Source organism: Canis lupus, chromosome X, assembly GCF_048164855.1.
Source record: "Canis lupus baileyi chromosome X, mCanLup2.hap1, whole genome shotgun sequence".
Taxonomy (NCBI): domain Eukaryota; kingdom Metazoa; phylum Chordata; class Mammalia; order Carnivora; family Canidae; genus Canis; species Canis lupus.
Genome location: NC_132876.1, coordinates 103,526,926 through 103,545,652, shown reverse-complemented (window position 1 = coordinate 103,545,652; position 18,727 = coordinate 103,526,926). Strand labels below are relative to the sequence as shown.

General features: G+C 44.4%; 1 protein-coding gene and 1 long non-coding RNA gene across 2 annotated transcripts; one reads left to right on the top strand and one right to left on the bottom strand.

Annotated features, from left to right (window-relative positions):
• Positions 1-1,183: 1,183 nt before the first annotated feature.
• LOC140627497 (uncharacterized) lies at positions 1,184-7,771 on the bottom strand. The gene is made up of 3 exons (XR_012026210.1): positions 7,159-7,771; positions 6,725-6,806; positions 1,184-1,343 (listed from the first exon to the last, which is right to left on the bottom strand). It is a non-coding gene; the product is annotated as an uncharacterized lncRNA (long non-coding RNA).
• A 738-nt stretch (positions 7,772-8,509) lies between these two features.
• LOC140628561 (melanoma-associated antigen B4-like) lies at positions 8,510-10,324 on the top strand (the record flags this gene model as incomplete). Its single annotated transcript, XM_072817831.1, has 1 exon — positions 8,510-10,324. A coding segment is annotated over one exon (1,188 nt), but the record flags the coding sequence as incomplete, so codon positions are not given.
• Positions 10,325-18,727: the final 8,403 nt, after the last annotated feature.

Genomic DNA, 18,727 nt, shown 5'->3' with positions numbered 1-18,727 from the left:
GGACCCTTAGATGATGGCACTTGCTATTTGAGAGACTACAGCCTAGAATATAAAAGCAAGTCTTAGCAGTTACTAAGGAATTTCACACAAACTAGAAACAGTTTCAACTGGAGAAAGCAAGAGAGATGTTTTGAGTACTAATCCCATTGCATTTGATCACTATCTGCAAAGTAATTGTTTTACATTGAACACATGTTACCTTTCATTACAAAAGAAGGGTAACACAGTGGTTGAAACCAGGTACCCACAGAATGAAGCTGACAGCCAGAATTATTCTCAAGCTTTGAAATCTAATCAAGAAATTGACACCTTTTGCCTAGTGGAATTTAGAAACAGCTATTTGACTCTTCTGTACCTCTTAATATGCCTGTTTTACACAGGGATTTCTGTAGTTGTTATCCCAATCCTGTCCTAGCACTATATACATTGAGTATGTTAGAACAGGTAACTTTTTTTTTTTAACAGGTTCACAAATAGGTATGGTGTTGAGTTGGTGAGCTGATAAACTACACAGCAAAAGCTTCATCACCTGCAACTGGACTTATTTAGATGATGGGTTTGAATATTGAACTCATGTTCAATATGGAGGGAATGTTGTAACGATATCAGGCTTTTTGGGATCTTGGTATGGAAAGAACAAACTGTGTAAGGTAGGGACATGAAATAATGGGGCGTAGGGGATGGAACGTGGCAGATACAATTATATTGGGCCCTCGTCGTGCACATCTCCTACATTCATACCTTTGTGTACTTTTATCCTGAAGTGGGGGTAGGACCTGGTGGCTTGTTCCTAATCAACAGATGATGTCGAGGTGATGGGTGTCAGTTCACTTGTTACATTACAGTATATGCCAAAGGTATGACATCACTCCTTTGATTCCAGATATTATGTAAGATAATGTTCTGCTAGCAAGTAAGTTCTTGCTTCCCTTGAATAAAGAAACCCACCAAGTTTTAAGTCATTTATGGAGAGGGTTACGTGGCAAGGAGTTGGAGAGTTTGGGAACCAAGAACTACAAAAACTCTTGGCATGAATGACTCTGTCTAAACTCCTGCACTAAGAAACTTGATTTAACTAAAGCATGGCTTTTAGCAGCCTAAGGCTGCATCTTAGGACAACCCAGCTGGTCTTTTTTTTTTTTTTTTTTTAAGATTTTATTTATTTATTCATGAGAAACACAGAGATAGAGAGGCAGAGACACAGGCAGAGGGAGAAGCAGGCCTCATGCAGAAAGCCTGACATGGGACTCGGTCCTAGGTCTCCAGGATCACGCCCTGGGCCGAAGGCAGGCATCAAACTGCTGAGCCTTCCAGGGATCTCCAACCCAGCTGGTCTTGAGTTCCTGTTTGGAAAATATCAAGTCTACCAAAAGAATTACCGTTTGTTCCAGCCAACATCTGACCATAGGCCTGGGATCTTCCTTTAGAGAATTTATTTGAAAAACAAGGCAACAACAACAGTAAGACTGGTAAACCCATTCTCTGTCATCATTGAGGTGAATATGTATTTCAAACATCCCAGGAGTGTCTTTCTCAAAGATGTGAAAGCCTTTCCATTGAAATGTAGTCATCAGGAAGGATAGGGTCTCTCTCCCAGTCACTGTGGGAGGAAAAAGCTAAAAAACTTTTAGTCAAAAAAAAAAAAAAAAAAAAAAAAACTTTTAGTCAAGTTTAACAACTTGACTAAAAAAAATATATAAGCAAAGAAATTGAATATGCATTTCTCCAAAGAAGATCTACAAATGGGCAACATGAAAAGATGCTCAATATCATTAGTCATAAGGAAAATGTGAAACACAGTGGGATAGCATTTTACTAGGGTGGTTATAAAAATGAAAAACAAAAACAAAAACAAAAACAAAAACCCCAACAAGTGTTGGCAAGGATGTGAAGAACCTGGAACCCAAATACAGTGCTGGTAGAGAATATAAAATAGTTCAGGCTCTTTGCATAAACAATTTGGCAGTTCCTCAAATTTAAACAATTACCATATGACTCAGTAATTCTACTCCTAGGTATATGTAACCAACATAATTTAAAAAGAGTATTCAAAGAAATATTTGTGCAGAAATATTCATAGAAGCATTATTATTCATAAAGCCCCAAAATGCAGATAATCCAGAATTTTCATCAACAGAAGAATAGAGTATATCCTTGCAATGTAGTAATAGTCATTAAAAGGGATGAGATATCAATACATGATAGACCATGGATGAACCTTGAAAACATGACAAATGAAAAAAAGCAGTTATGTGAGGTCACATATTGTATGACAACACATATATGAATCATCCAGTCTAAGCAAATTCACAAGAGAGGGAAAACAGAATGGTGATTGTCAGGGGCTAGGGAGAGCAGCGAATGGGAAGTAACTTTTTGAAGGGTAGGAAGTTACTTTTTGTTTTGAACTAGACAGAGATGGGGGTTGCATGTTAGGAATGCGCTAATGCCACTGAATTGTTCACTTTAAATGTTATATATCTAAAAAAAGTTATATATATAAATGTTATACATATAAAATATATATTTAAAATATTATATACGCACACATGCACACAATCAGTGGAATGATATAGGATACCATTCTGCAGCCCTAATGGATTTACAGATAAGGGTGAAGATCTCAACAACTGTCAACATAATCACAAAGCAGAAAACAGACATTAGGTACCTCTGAATGGAAATACATAGCTTTGTCTTGGGAGTGGACTTGCCAATAAACTGATAAATAAGTAAATCTTGATTTGAACAATATTTGTTCTCCTATAACTATTGAGAATTATTGATGCTGAGTTTCGGGTACATTGGGTTCATGATTCTCTTCTCTGTAATGTTGTATATGATTGCTTTTAAGTACCAGGCCTTTAAATTTGACAATCCACATAAAATAAAACAAATTCAACAAATATAAATCACTGTACTGAAGATAGAGTCAAAACCTATAACACAATCAAAATTTTTCAGGACAACCCAAGTTTGGAGGCCAACTATACCAAACGCTTAGGGAAAAACTAATCATCTTATTTGAATTCTTTCAAATCATACAAAATGATAGGAAATGGATCAACCATTTTAAAAGAGTAGCTCTCCTTGATACAAATGCAGCTAAGAATGCCCAATAAAAGAATACATGAGCAAAGATCACTCGCATAGAGACAAATAAACTTTAAAATAAACTCACAGATATTCAAAATAAGCATGAATTAAACAAATAAACAGGGTGATTGAGAAACAATGATTAGATCATAAAAGAAAATATAAACACATGGAAATCACTACATTCACAGAAAAAGAAAATGCATTTGTAAAAGAAAAGAATATTTTTCTCTATACTTCTACTTTCAGTACTGCTGACACCAAACATATGGGTTTTTAAGTTTTTATCCCCCACATCAGTTAGGTATCCTATAATACCTGACAATATTTACCTGAAATTAGCATCAAATCTCACAAGTTAAGGGCTCATTCCCTAAGACAATCCTATACGTAATCACAAATCTGGGCCTCCCGTACTTCTGACCGGTTATATAATAAATCAGGAGTTCTCACAAACCCCTCCTTGAGTTTGAAAATGTTCTAAAATGCTCATAGAACTTGGGAAAATGATTTACTTGGTAGGTTACTAATTTATTATAAAACAGTATGACTTGGTAACAGCCAAATGTAAGAAATGCATAAAGATGGTGTGGGGAAGGGACACAGAGCTTCCAGGCCTCTCTTCAGCTACACCACCCTCCCAGTACCTCCACGTGTTCAGCAAACTGGAAGCTCTCCAAAAACACTTTGGTTAGGATTTTTTCTTCTTAAGAGAGAGAGCGTGCGGCGGGAGGGGCAGAGGGAGAGAGAGAGAATCTTAAGCATGCTCTAAGCCCAGCATAGAGCCAAATGTGAGGCTCCATCTCACGACTCTGAGATCATGCATGACCTGAGCCAAAATCAGGAGTCTGGTGCTTAACCAACTGGACCACCCACATGCTCCTGGGCAGGATTTTTATTGAGGATTCATTACATAAGCACAATTAATTAGATCACTGGCCACTGGTGATTAAATCAATGTCCAGCCTCTCTCTCCTCCCTGGAGATCAGAAGGTTGGGGCTGAAGCTTCCAAACCTTTAAATATGCAGCCGATTCCCCTGGTAGCCAGTGCCCCTATTTAAGGGCTTTCCCAAGACGCCTCATTAACATAAACTCAGGTATGGTTAAAAGGCACTTGTTTTAAATTATACAAAAAATACTCTTATTACCTTTATTGCTCTTATCACTTAGGAAATTTCAAGAGTTCTAGGTGTTCTGTGTTGGGAATGGGGGATGAAGATGAAGACACAACATGTATTTCCTATTATAAACCACAACATCACAATTTAATTAAATGCAGGAGTAAAGAGAAGGCCTTTGATAAAAATTCAGCACCAGTTTATGGTAAGGAATTTTAGCAAACTTACATTAGAAGGGAATTTCCACTTTGTAAGCACATGTAAATGTGGAATGTTGTAAAAATTCTCAATAAAGTAAGAAACAAGATATGGATGTTTGGTACCATCTCTACTATTCAAAATTAAACAATTTTTCTGCTCTGACATGTAAAGATGTTGGAAGTCATCACTACTATCCTCACAACAACAACAAAAAAGCCAAGCAAACTGTAAGGTCAGTAATTTTTCTTAGATCTATTAAAAGAATTGAAGTTACAGTGCAAATTAATGCTCCCAAAACTCAAGGGACAGGCAAATATACGGAATCACAGCTTACTGGGAGCAGAAGCCCCAGGATTCAGGAATTCCCAGATTCAGGAATGGATAGGAAAACTTAAATTGTAAACATCTAGAGCTGCACCAAGTTCTCATAGTAAAGATCCATGAAAAATTTCCTCATGTTTCTGACAGGAAGAGAGGGAAAACCCTTTTGAAATATATCCAGGAAAAAGTTTCCATTTTGAAAGACAGGCCCAGATGGTTTTCTCTACATGAAATCTGAGTGAAGCAAAAATCCTGACTCCAGCCTCTCTTGCCACCCCATCTCACATTAGGCAGGTGGAGGGAGAGCTGAGGAGCACTTGTGAAGCTAAAAGCCCAGGGGCACAAAATCACTTAAATATGGCAAACTAATAATGGGATTATAGAACACTTCTCCCCACACATCTTACCACCACATCAATAAGTTTCCAATAGAATAGTAGAGAATTACAGCTAAAGACTGCAAGGCTCAGACTATTTATGGAGAAGTTTCTAAGGAAAACCAAAAACAAGAACACTCATGGAAATGGAAACCTCAGCTACCAAAAGTAACACCAAACAGTGAACACAGTCTCTTATTAAGATAAACATATACTCTCTCACACTAAGGACTAATTTCACTCAGTTCCTATTACCTAATAAATCATGTCTAGTTTCAACAAAAAATTACAAGCTAAGCTAAGTGGCAAGAAAAACAAAGTCTGATGAGACAAAGCAAGTAAATTAACCACACTCAGATATGGAAGATAATTTGGAATTATCAGACTAGAATCTTAGAATAGTTCTAATTGAGATCCTAGGTAAAAATGAGCAACATGCAAGAACAGTGGGTAGAGAGATGGAAACTTTAGGAAAGCATCAAAAGGAAAGGTGAGAAATCAAAATCATTGTAACAGAAATGAAAAATGCCTATGATAGGCAACCTAGCAGACTAGACATGGCCAAGCAGAGTCACAGGAAAGTTAGAGATGTCAAAGTAAACTCCTCAAAGTAAAAGTCAAAGAGAAAATCGCGGGGAAAAAGAGAAGAGAAGAGAAGAGAAGAGAAGAGAAGAGAAGAGAAGAGAAGAGAAGAGAAGAGAAGAGAAGAGAAGAGAAGAGAAGAGAAGAGAAGAGAAGAATCAAGGATAGTGGGACAATTACAAAAGACCTAACCTTTGCATAGCAGGAATAAGAGAAGGAGAAGAAACAGAATATTTAAACAGATAATGAATGAGAATTTGCCAAAAGTAATGAGCAAAAATAAGTCATAGAACTAAGAATCTCAGAGGAAACCATGCAGGATAAATACCAAAAAACAAACAAACCTCCCCAAAACTACACCCAGGTATATCAAACACTGCAGAAAACCAAAGAGAAAGAATTCTTCAGAGAAACTGGGCACAGGTGGGACTTAACATAAAGACACAAAGATTAGTTACATCCAATTGCTCTTCAAAAACCACACAAACAAAAAGAGAGTAAATTTTTAAGGCATTGAAAACAAAACGAAAAACCCAATAGTACCATCCAACTGGAATTCTATAGCTAGTGAAAACCCTTAAAAGTTAGTGAGAAATAAAAGACACTCAGCCAAAAAATACAAACAAAAAACAAGGGAATTTGTCACTAGTAGATCTACTGTGTAAAAAATGTTAAAAGAAGGCCTCAGGGGAAAAAATGATATAGATCAGAAGTGTGGAACTACATAAAGAAAGGAGGTAGTTGGAGAGGGAATAAAGGAATATAAAGCATCTTCTTATTTTTCATCGTTAAAAAAGGTATCTATGTTCAAAATAAAATAAGAGCAATGCAACCAATGACTGTACCTTAAGGATAAAATAAATCAATAGTATGACCTATAGAAAGGGAGGAGTTGGGAAGACTCTGCTGTAACAAACCTACAGTAACAGCGACACTATTGTGTTATTTGAAACAGGACTGGAATAAGGTGTAAACGCCTAACGAAAGCTGCGGAGGGTCACAAGAAGGGGTGCCCCGATAAAGCGAACCTTCACTATGTATCTGGGGTCTCAAAGAATTTAAGTCATCGGTGCAAGGCTTCAGCTCAGCAGGTTGAAGGTATCACAACTCCTGCAGGGGGGAGCCAAGGAAAGACAGGGAGAGACGTCTGAGGGAGTGCCCACCAAAGGGCACGTGCTCCCCCAAAGCTATCACCTGGTGACTATCGGATTGGGTAGCCCCAGGCCTGGCAGGCACGAGGAGGCCCCCAAACACTTCCTACGGGGGTACGCTGGGAGGGACATGAGACCCTCGGTCCGAGGGCAGTGGCGTCAGCGCAGCGGAGGGAGAAGGCCCCCGAGCTGCTCAGAGGCAGCGGAAGCCCGCGCGCGCCAAACTGCAGGCCGCTCTCCTGCGCCCCAGCACACGCCCAGCACGCCGCAGCCCTCCCGCCCACGCGGGCTTCCCGGGGGCCCGGACCCACATGACCGGAAGTGGCCCTCGACGACTTCCTCCTGACCACGCGGTGGGCGGCGAGGCCTAGTCGGACCGCTCCTGCCTAGGGTGAGCCCAGACGGCGGTCCCACGCGCCCGTCCGCGGCCAGGAGCCAGGAGTCCCGGGTTAAGGCCGCGGGCACGCCGCCCCGACAAGCCCCGGCCCCATCTGCCCTGGGAAAGGGGGTCCACACACACCCTGCCCCGCTCGGCCCCTGCTCCCGCGCCTCGGAGGCCCCAACATGGCTGCCCCCATGGCTGCTGCCCCCGCGGGGGCTCAGGGACTGCAGGCTTGGCCCGAGGCTGCTGCTGGACCGTGGCTCCGCGCAGCGCGGGGAGAAGTCCCAGGCCCGCTGGCGAGAAGGAGGGCCTTCGTGAGGGCTGGGGGGGGGGGGGGCTCCATACCCACCCCGGGGGCCACGCGGAGGCCCCGCTCCTGGTGGCGGTGGGTGCTCCGGGGACCCGGGGACGTGGGGCCTTCCTTGGTCGGGGGCAGGCAGCAGGTCGGCCGCGGGGGCCGTTCCGGGCCTCGCGGGGAGTCGGGCTGAGGCCGCCCTCCCCGGAACGAGCGCACCTCAGAACACGCGCCCTGCTGTGGGCCCCGGAGCTGCGGGCCCGGGACGGGGGGGCACGGGGCGGCAGGCGGGCTCCCGGGGACCGCCCGAGGGGGGACAGCGGGGCGCGGGCCAGGGAGCCTCGGCGCGTCTGCCGCAGCTTTCAGGCTCGCTGGTGTCGGCGTCGGCGTCGGTGTCGGGCACGTGGGGCTGCGTGGTCAGCCTCGCTCGCTCCTAGCCAGTCTCGAGGCCCTGCCGCCGTGGGCCTGAGTGGGCAGCGTCAGGGCGAGGCAGCAGGCCCGGGAGGGCGGACCCCGAGGGAGGGAGGACCCCGAGGGCGGGAGGACCCCGAGGGCGGGAGGGCCCCGAGGGAGGGAGGGCCCCGAGGGCGGGCTGCGGGGGGGGGGGGAGGAGGGCTGGGGTGGGGGGACCCGGAGCTTGCCAACAACTCACCTGCCGATCTTGCACGTGACCGGAGAGGGCCTCCCCCGCCCCGCACCCGGACGCGGGTCTCCACCGTCGCCCCCAGTGACCCCCAGGCAGGGCGCACCCCGGGCCCCGCCGCCAAGGGGCTCACCCCGCCTCACTGTCCCGCTCTCCAGGTGCCCCCGCTGCCCGCCAGCCCTGCCCAGGGTCGCCATGCCTCGGGGCCAAAAGAGCAAGCTCCGTGCCCGCAAGAAACGCCACGAGGGCCACGGGGAGGAGAGTGTCGGGGTGGCGGCGGCCGCAGCGGCGGTGGCGGAGGCGGAGGCGGAGGCGGCGGAGGCGGAGGCGGAGGCGGAGGCGGCGGAGGCGGCGGAGGCGGCGGCGGCCGAGGAGGCCCCCCGCATCCCCTCGCTGAGCCTGCAGGGGAGTCCCCCGCGCGCCCCCGAGGCGGCGGCGGCGCCCCCCCCGCAGCCCGGGTCTCCCGGCGCCTCCGCCTCCGCCTGCGCCTCCGCCTCCGCCTCGGGGTCGCCGCGGGAGCAGGGCGCCGGGAGCCCCGCCGGGTCCCCCGGCCCCAGCGCCCGCAGGGACCCCCTCAGCCGCAAGGCCAGCATGCTGGTGCAGCTCCTGCTGGAGAAGCACAGCAGCGGGGAGCCCGTCCCGCGGGCCGCGCTGCAGAAGACGGTGGGCAGGAAGTACCGCGAGCACTTCCCCGAGATCTTCCGGTGCGCCGCCGAGCGCCTGGAGCTGGTCTTCGGCCTGGAGCTCAGGGAGGTCGACGCCCGCAGCCAGTCGTACGCGCTGGTCAGCAAGCTGGGCCTGGCCGCCGCCGCCACCAGCACCCGGGAGCTGCCCAAGACCGGCCTCCTCATGACGCTGCTGGGCGTCATCTTCATGAAGGGCAACCGCGCCGCCGAGGAGGACATCTGGGAGTTCCTGCACATGCTGGGCGTCTACGAGGGCAGGTGGCACCTGATCTTCGGGGAGCCCCGGAAGCTCCTCACCCAAGACCTGGTGCGCCAGGGCTACCTGGAGTACCGCCAGGTGCCGGCCAGCGACCCCCCGCGCCACGAGTTCCTGTGGGGCCCGCGAGCCCGCGCCGAGACCAGCAAGATGCAGGTGCTGCAGGTCCTCGCCAAGATCAACGACACCGTGCCCAGCTGCTTCCCCGAGCTCTACGCCGAGGCTCTGCTAGACCAGGAGGAGCGCGCGGGGCCCAGGGCCTCGGCCAGGGGGGCCTCGGCCATGGGGGCCTCGGCTGCCGCTGCCTCGGCCATGGGGGCCTCGGCCGCCGCGACCACGGCCACGGTCAGGGGGGCCTCGGCTGCCACTGCCTCGGCCTGGGGGGCCTCGGCCGCCGCGACCACGGCCACGGCCAGGTGGGCCTTGGCCTCGGCCAGGGGGGCCTCGGCCGCCGCGGCCGCGGCCACAGCCACGGCCTGGCCGCCTGCCCTGGAGGCGGCGCTGGGCTTCCTCCGCCTCCAGGGAGGCGCTCGGGGCGGCGGCGGCTCCTCCTCGGGGCTGCAGCGGGGCGGGCGGTCCACCTTGTGAGTGGTGCAGGCCTAGGGATGGAGGGCACACAAAAGCTCTTCCTCATACTTGTTCTAAGCTGGTAACTTCTAGAAACACACATACGGTTATATTTATTTCGGTGTTTTCAAAAGTTTTTTCTCTTAGAAAGCAGAGATCTCACATATAAGATAGCATTCAGCATTTTAAGTAGTGTGGGTTGAGGGGGGTGTAGTTTTAACAAAACACTTTTTTGTTCCTCATATGAGTTGTTCTAGTAAAGATACATAAAAAGAAACATACACATAGACATCAAGTAAAGCTATATAGTATTTTTTCAAATGTTTTTCTTTTAATATGAATTTTACTTAGCTTCAGAATATAAATATATGAGCAACATAGATACCCAATTTTGCTATTTAAAAGGTTTTAACGTTCCACTTTTGGTATTTGTAAAACAATTTAAAAATATTCAGTATTTGTTCATGATCCAGCCAAGATGACATGGCATCAGAACAGGATTTTCATGGAGATGTGGAAGAATCCAACAGCAGAATAGTTGGGACTACAAAGTGCATGAAAAAACTTTTTAAAAGTTTAATACTTTCAGTTTTTTGCTTTATTTCTTTTAGTCTTTCTTTTCTAATATTAAAAGTTATCTATCCTGGATTTGTGTAGCTTATTAAAGACTATTTATTGAAGAACAACCGTATATTCTCTAATATCTACTCAATTAAGAAAAAAAATTAATGGGAGGTTGATAATTTGGGGTTTCAAAATAATCATATGATAACTATCAATGATTAAAGATCCAATATTTCCCAATAAGTATGCCAAGCGCATTACAATACAATGTGCATTCCAACATTCCTACAAGACAAGACTTACGAGAGAGAGTCCCTTTACTGATAAATGACTTCTAGATTTCTCAAGGTCATCAGGCTGGCAAGCAAGGGATGGTCTCAGGAACATGAAATTCTGGGACTAAAGGTGGGGGCTGGGGGGTGGGGGTGGGAGTGGAGAGTCAAAGTGCTAACACTGAGTAACAATAAGGATACCTTTCCTTATAAAGAATGAGGCTGCTTACAGCCTTGTCTCATGTTGTCTCTCTTGAGAGGTGCAAATGTGGTAACATGATGAATCCTCCTTCTTTCCATGGCATCTCATGGAGGTGAGGGACCTCATCAAAGGGGGTGACCTCAAGTCAGCAGAGGGAGAATTTCTAGGTCAAGGTGAGGACCCTGAAGATGGAAACCATCAACCTCTTAACAGTGAGGGCTCAGGAAACAGCCCAGATCCTGACTGCAGGAGATCTAAGGGGGCCACCAAACTTAGAGCAGTGCAGTGCCATAGGACCTCACCCTTCTACCAGTCTGGAGAGAATATGGACAGGGGGGCCAGATGGGGCTCATGCTTGCTTTAGACTCTGAAGTCAGGATTGTGAGCATCTTAAGCTGATGTGAAGTATCTCAGGAGTAGCTTTTCCAAGTTGTACAAGGAGTACAATTTTTTTTGACCTTTTCTATTTTCTATTAACCAGAACAAGATAGCATGTTATTGGCATAGGGATTGTCATGAAAATGTGAAATAACTCCACGTGAAAATTACTTGGGAACCACAAAAAAGAGAAATAGGACAGTAAAAGGTGTTAAATTCTTGGCCTGGCTTATTCTTTCAGTCTTTAATATTATCATATATATCTGCCTATATATATCTATATAAAAGAGATATATGTAGATACATATGTATATATATATCTGGATTTACTCTGCTTATTCAGGAATGTGGGAGAAATTAAATAATACATTAGAAATCCTGTTTACCGTCTAATTCTCAAGCATTAATTTAGCATCTGCTCTTTGGAAGAACCATGGTAGTATGAGGGAAATGGTAAAAAAAGAAGACTGAGCCACTGCCCACAGAATTACCAAGTCTAGGAGCAGCTATCATAAGAGGATGGTGAGATACCCTCTGGAAGACCTACAGGTCAGCAAAAAGAAGGGATGAGGAAGAGGAGAAAGTTCCAGATGAGAGCAGTTGGGTATAAATTCCTTGAGGCCATGTGGTTTGGGGCTGGGAGTCTGCAAGTCTTCCAAGGCAGAAGGTTGGGCTAAGTGAGGCTAAGCATATCATAAGGAAAGGGCAGATAGCAGATTGTGTGTATGGGAATGGACAGGCTGAAGCCCGGAATGGAGAACTGCTCTTCACAGCTACACTGGGAATGTGGGCAAACCAGAGAGACCTCTCTACCTAAAGCAGGAATGGACAGGGCCCTGTGCTCCTGTCCCAGGGCAGGCAAACCCAGTGCACAAACGAGGCATTTCATGTACATCATATCTAAGAAACTTCAAAGAAACAGTGTGATACTCCCTTGAAGGATGGTCAAGAAGCCACGAAATTCACACTCTGCCTTGCATGAGGAGGGCCAGAGCCCACTCCATTAAAATGGCATTGTAATTAGGTTTTACGGAGTACACTTAGGCAAATTCTCAGCTGAGTTGCCTCTAACTGGGGAAGACTCCCGCATACTGAAATTAAGCAACACCCACTCAAACAGGGACAATTTGCTTGCCAGGCAACATATTGGCTATTTTGGTGTTCTCTGTCCTGCAATGCATATTCTCCGACATATGCTGGATCAAAGCAAACAAACAAAAATATTACAAAGGTGTGGGTGGTATCATCTGCGACCAAAATTATTAGAGTAATAATTGTCATTCATAAGAGACCCAATGTTTGCCAATCACTGCACTAGGTACTTTACATACATTACAGACAGTTCCAACAGTCCCGCAGGCTGGGGCTTATCCAACCCACTTAACAGAGAAAGAACTTGAAATATTCTCAGGTTCAGATAGCGAATGAAGTAACCAAACCAAAAGTAGAGCCTGGTCTGATTTCTCTGGAGTCCACATTGTGCCACGCCTCCCAACCTGAGGCTGATCTTGTGTCTCTTAATTCATTTCTCTTCTCACTGTTCCACAATGTTCTCAGGCAAAACATTAAGAGGACCTTGCAGTGAAAACATCATAAGCAGGCCTAAGGAAGGAAGGTGAGTATGAGAATAAACCGTAATTTGGGGATTATCTGTGGGCTTCATTTACTTAGGATCCTGCTGTCCCTCACCCCAGGGTTTCCTGAGAGCTGATTCTGCCCAGGTGCTGGCTTTTATTCCATTCCAACATGTTCCCACATTACAGTATCCTCCTCCAGGGCCATTCCTACTGTGACCTACTATCCAACTCTGGAAGCTGACCTGCTGGCCAGTTTTTCACGTCTTTTTCTCTAAGGGCATTCCTTCTTTGCCAGTGTAAAGTCAGTCCAGAGTCACCTGTCTTCCTCCGGACTTAGAACATTCCAACTCCCTGGCAGTCATTTTCTTCATGTGGAATGTCTATGATAGCAACAGACCCTGGCATATCAAAAGTGATTATAGGCAGGCTTAGACATATCCATGTAAAAGATCACTTCAGAAACCGAAGGTTAGAACCCCTGTGTGTTTTCACTACATTCTCAAAGTATATCCTAAGTGGGCTCATAACTAGACTTTGCTTTGGCACAACTACTAGTTTGGGGATATGATCCTGTAAGTAGAGAAGGTTTCTGAAATCATCCTGATGTATGCAGTATAGTTTTAATGGTGCAGTATTTGAGACTGGCCTCTGAATGAATATACTGATGAGTGAGCTTAACTAAGTGGTCAATAACCAAAACCTTCCTCACAACCTGGTGATGAGGAATGACCAGGGATTTCACTGTATAGCCAACACCTACTAAGGCTGAATTTCTTAGAACCTCAGAGAACTTAATGAGAGGAAAATGGTTTCTTGGTAGACATGCTATCTTTGAACAGCAAAGATCAAAACAGTTCACTATCTTTCTGCTCTCTCTTACCTCAGTACTTGCCCCAGAGGATTATCTTGGTTTTTCCTTGTGCCTAATGGCACTTGCAGTAAAGTGTCCTACATGTTTAGTCATACTGAGGTGGCCGGGATTCACAAGTGAAGATTTTGACTAAGCATCAATAGAAAGAGAACATTCTCTTCCTATTGAGACTCTGGAATCTACTCCAATGGTTAGTCCAGAAAGGAGTGTTGGAGAGAAGAAAGATGATCCCTCCCTGCTTTTTTTTTTTTTAAAGATTTTATTTATCTGTTCATGAGAGACAGAGAGAGAGAAAGAGAGAGAGAGAGAGAGGTAGAGACATAGGCAGAGGGAGAAGCAGGCTCCATGCAGGGAGCCTGATGTGGGACTTGATCCTGGGATTCCAGGATCATGCCCTGGGCCGAAGGCAGGCGCTAAACTGCTGAGCCACCCAGGGATCCCCGATCCCTCCCTGCTTAAGTTTTACAGAATCCTTTGGATAAACCTGATGTGATCTGCATTGTGAAGCATCTGTCACAAAGTAGGCTCTCAAAAATGTGTAGAATTCCAAGGCAGATTTAGCCTTGCCAGAAACTCCAACGAATTTTTTTTTTTTTTTAGATTTATTGATTTGAGAGAGAGAGAGAGAGAGAGACAGCACGAGCATGGGGAAGGGCAGTGGGAGAGGGAGAGAATCTTGAGCAGACACCCTGTTTCATATGGAGCCCAAAGCGGGGCTTGATCTTACAACCCTGATATCATGACCTGAGCTGAAATCAGGAATCTGATACCTAACTGACTGAGCCACCCTGGTGCCCTGTGTCTAATAACTGCTCTTTTATTGAGTATCTACTATGTAAGTTTATGGGAGAGACTAGAGCTACCCATGCACAGGTGTCTCACCCTCCTCTCTGGCACACTGGGAGACTATGCTGCCCAGTTCACTCGTAGTTAGGAAGGGTCATCACTACCCTTGCCACTGAAATATAAGTAGAAGCACTTTTTGTCACTTCTGGGCCTACATCTCAGACAGACAGTATTCCACCTCCACACTTTCTTCTTCCACTTTATAGGAAACACTGAAACCCGTGTTTAGATGATGGATGGAGCCTTAATCCCTAGGTCAACTGATAGCACACACCTCTTCCAACCCACATCCAGAAATGAGCCTTCATTCTGTGAAGCTGTTCAGATTTCACATTGTGTCTCTTGTATCAGCTAGCAGTTATTTTAATACACAACTGCTATTTCTGTTGTTAGACTTATTTAAATATTTTAATTACCAAGATAATGATGCATATATTCTTGCAGCAAAATAATTCAAACAATACAGAGAAATCACATCATAGGCTTCACATCATGCCCAGTAAATTCAGCAACATCCTCTGTGGTGAATCAAATTAACCCATGGCAGGTATTATTTTAAAAACGATTCTATAATTTTTTGTCTACGAGGACTTATTTATTTTATTACTAGGAGTTTGTACCTTTTTACCACCTTTATTCATTTTAACCACCCCACTTCCCATGTCTGGCAACAACCAATCTGTTCTCTGTATTTCCATTTGCAAATATTTGGTGGTGGTATTGTTTTTTAAAGAGTCTACATATAAGCAAGATCATATGGTATCTGTTTTTCTCTGAATTATTTCACTTAGCATAATGCCCTCAAGGACCATCCATGTTGTAAATAGCAGGATTTCCTTCTTTTTAAGAGTGTATAATATTTTATATGTATGACATTTTATTTATCCATTCATCCATCAACGGACACTTAGGTTGCTTCCATGTCTTAGTTACTGAAATAATGCTACAACGAACATAGGAGTATAGAGATATTTTTTGGCTAGTGTTTTCTTTTCCTTTGGACACAGAGATGTACCATAAAAATTCATTGTGATTTTGGGATGTCTGAGTGGCTCAGTGGTTGAGCATTTGCCTTCTGCTCAGGGCGTGATCCCAGAGTCCCAGGATCGAGTCCCACATCAGGCTCCCATGGGGAGCCTGCTTCTCCCTCTGCCTATGTCTGCCTCTCTCTCTATCTCTTATGAATAAATAAATAGAATCTTTAAAAAAATTCATTGTGATTTTAACATGCACTAATCTTCTCTTCTGTAATATATTATCTGTCATTAGTCCAAAAGAGTGTATTTTTATCTCAGACATTGTGTTTAGTATAAGTTTATTTGTGTTTCTTTATATCTTATGTGTCTGTATTTAACATGTTTTATTTTTTATTAATTTCTGAAAAAATAGAATATAGTTATAACTCTTTTGACATCATTATCTACTCATTCTATTATCTGTATCATTTCTAGATAAATTTTGATCAGTTTTTATTCCTGCTATTCCTGGACATATTCTCCTGCTTCTTTGCATGGCTGGCAATTTTTTATTGGATGCCGAACATTTTGAATTTGGCCTTGTTCATGCTTATCAAGCACAACTGTGTCAGATACTGTTTTTCAATACCTATGTATTCTTGAGCTTTATTTTAATAACTCAGGTAAGATTCTTAGAAACACTATGTTCTTTTCAATTTTTGCTTTAAAGGTTTGTTGGGGGGACACCTGGGGGGCTCAGTGGTTAAGCATCTGCGTTTGGCTCAGGTTGTGATCCTGGGGTCCTGGTATTGAGTCCTGCATCAGGCTCCCCAGAGGGAGCCTGTTTCTCCCTCTGCCTAGGTCTTTGCCTCTCTCTGTGTCTCTGATGAATAAATAAATAAAATCTTAAAAAAAAAAAAAAGTTCCTTTGGTGCTGCCAAAGCAGCAGAAATCTAGGACTAATCCTGCCTCATGACAGAACAACTTTCGGAGTACCTTCTCTGATGCCCTGAGCATGATACAGTTTTCCATTATGACTTGTGTGAGTAGGAAATACCTCACGTGGAGTCTGAAATTCTCTCTCTGCGCAGTGCTCACTTGGTACTTTGTCCTGTGAACTCTAGCTTCCTAGTCCTCCTCCTCTGACCCTCAGTCTCATCTTCTCAACTCCTGAACTGCCAGATTTCACTTGAACTACCAGTCTCTGCACTGTGGACTCAAGGGAGCAAGCTGATAGAATTCTAGGCTCACTTTGTTTCTTTTCAATCTCTTGGGAGGCAGTCACTGCCTTTCCTTGCCTGATAGCCAGTATACTGAGAATGGTTGTCATATATATTTTGGAACTTTTTCTTGTTTTCTTAGTTTCTGGCAGGTGGCTACATCCATTTTCTATTATTCCATTTTCTCCAGAAATATAAACAATATAATCCAAATTTAAAACCTAAACCTTTATGACAAACAAATGCCTTTAAACCACAAGCCATCTGACATTTGAAACATACAAAAATAAAACCTTGTGAGGCACCTGAGTGACTCAGTCGGTTGAGCATCTACCTTCAGCTCTGGTCATGATCCCGACGACCTGGGATGAAGCCCCTCATTGGGCTCCCTGCTCAGTGAGGAGTCTGTTTCTCCATCTCCCTTTGCCACTCCTCCTGCTTGTGCTCTTCTCTCTCTCTCTCTCTGTCAAATAAGTAAATATAATCTTTAAAAAATAAAAGAATAGGGGCTCCCGGCTGGCTCATCAGTACAGCATGTAACTCCTGATCTCAGGGTTGTGCGTTTGAGCCCCACATTGCGTGTGGAAATTACTTTAAAAAGATAAAAAAATAAAAAAATAAAAGAATAAAAACTTGGATGGAAAGACTGTGGAATACACACAAGTATGATTGTGTGTGTATACATGTATGCATATTTCTATACATACATATATTCATAGGCACACATTTATAAATAAGTAGCAGAGAGTATAGGAAGAGTACGAACACACAGGGCAAAATATCAAAAATGTTCCTCTCCTGTTTGTGGAAAGATATGCGATTACTTATTTATGGTTTCCATATTTTCCAACACTGATTAAACACATATGCATTCCCTTTATGTTTATAAAAACTATAAATATTCAAAATATTATTTATATACCCATATTAGTCAAGGTTCTCCAGAGAAACTGAACCAATAGGATGTTTGTATATGTGTGTACACCTCTATGTATCTATGTATCTATCAATCTGTCTAGAGAGATTTATTATAAGTAATTGACTCACATGATTAGGGAGGCTGGCAACTACCAAGATCTGCTGGATGAGTCAACAAGCTAGAGGCCCAGGAGAGCTGAAGGTATAGTTCTAGTGGGAAGGTCAGCAGACTCGAAACCCCGGAAGAGCTGATGTTTCACGTCTAAGGATAGGGAAAAAATGTCCCATCTCAAAAGGCAATCGGGCAGGAGGAAATCTCTCTTAGAACTTGTTCTATACAGGCCTAATATAAGAGGAGTATTCACATTAGGGAGGACAATCTATGAATTTAAATGTTAATCTCGGGAATCCCTAGGTGGCTCAGTGTTTTAGCGCCTGCCTTCAGCCCAGGGCGTGATCCTGGAGTCCCAGGATCCAGTCGCACATTGGGGCCCCTGCATGGAGCCTGCTTCTCCCTCTGCCTATGTCTCTGCCTCTCTCTCTCTCTGTCTCTCATGAATGAATAAATAAAATCTTTTAAAAACAATGTTAATCTCATACAAAAACACTGTTACAGAAGCACCCAGAATCATATTTGACCCCATTGCCCAGTTAAACAGACACAAAAATCTAACCATCCTGACACTGAAAATAAACATACATTCTCTAACTTAACACTTTAATAATAAGGAAAAATATTTAAAATCTAAGTATTAGGCTATGTGCATTCAATCGACATAAGGACTCCTTCCAGGGATCCCTGGGTGGCGCAGCGGTTTAGCGCCTGCCTTTGGCCCAGGGCGTGATCCTGGAGACCCGGGATCGAATCCCACGTCAGGCTCCCAGTGCATGGAGCCTGCTTCTCCCTCTGCCTGTGTCTCTGCCTCTCTCTCTCTCTCTGTGACTATCATAAATAAAAATTAAAAAAAAAAAAAAAAAGGACTCCTTCCAGAAGGTTTTAAAAGCAGAAATTATAAATTATATATATATATATATATATATATATAATCATATATGTAAATAAATCTTACACAAATCTTCCCTAACATGATTGGCTTCATTCACTATTTTCAATATTTATATGACATATTATGCAACTAATAGTGACAACAACAAAAAAACACTGATTGCTCTCAGTATTACACATGTTGTGTTTCTATGTTTGTTACCAAGCTCATATAAAGACACTGTGCTTTTTAAAATATGGA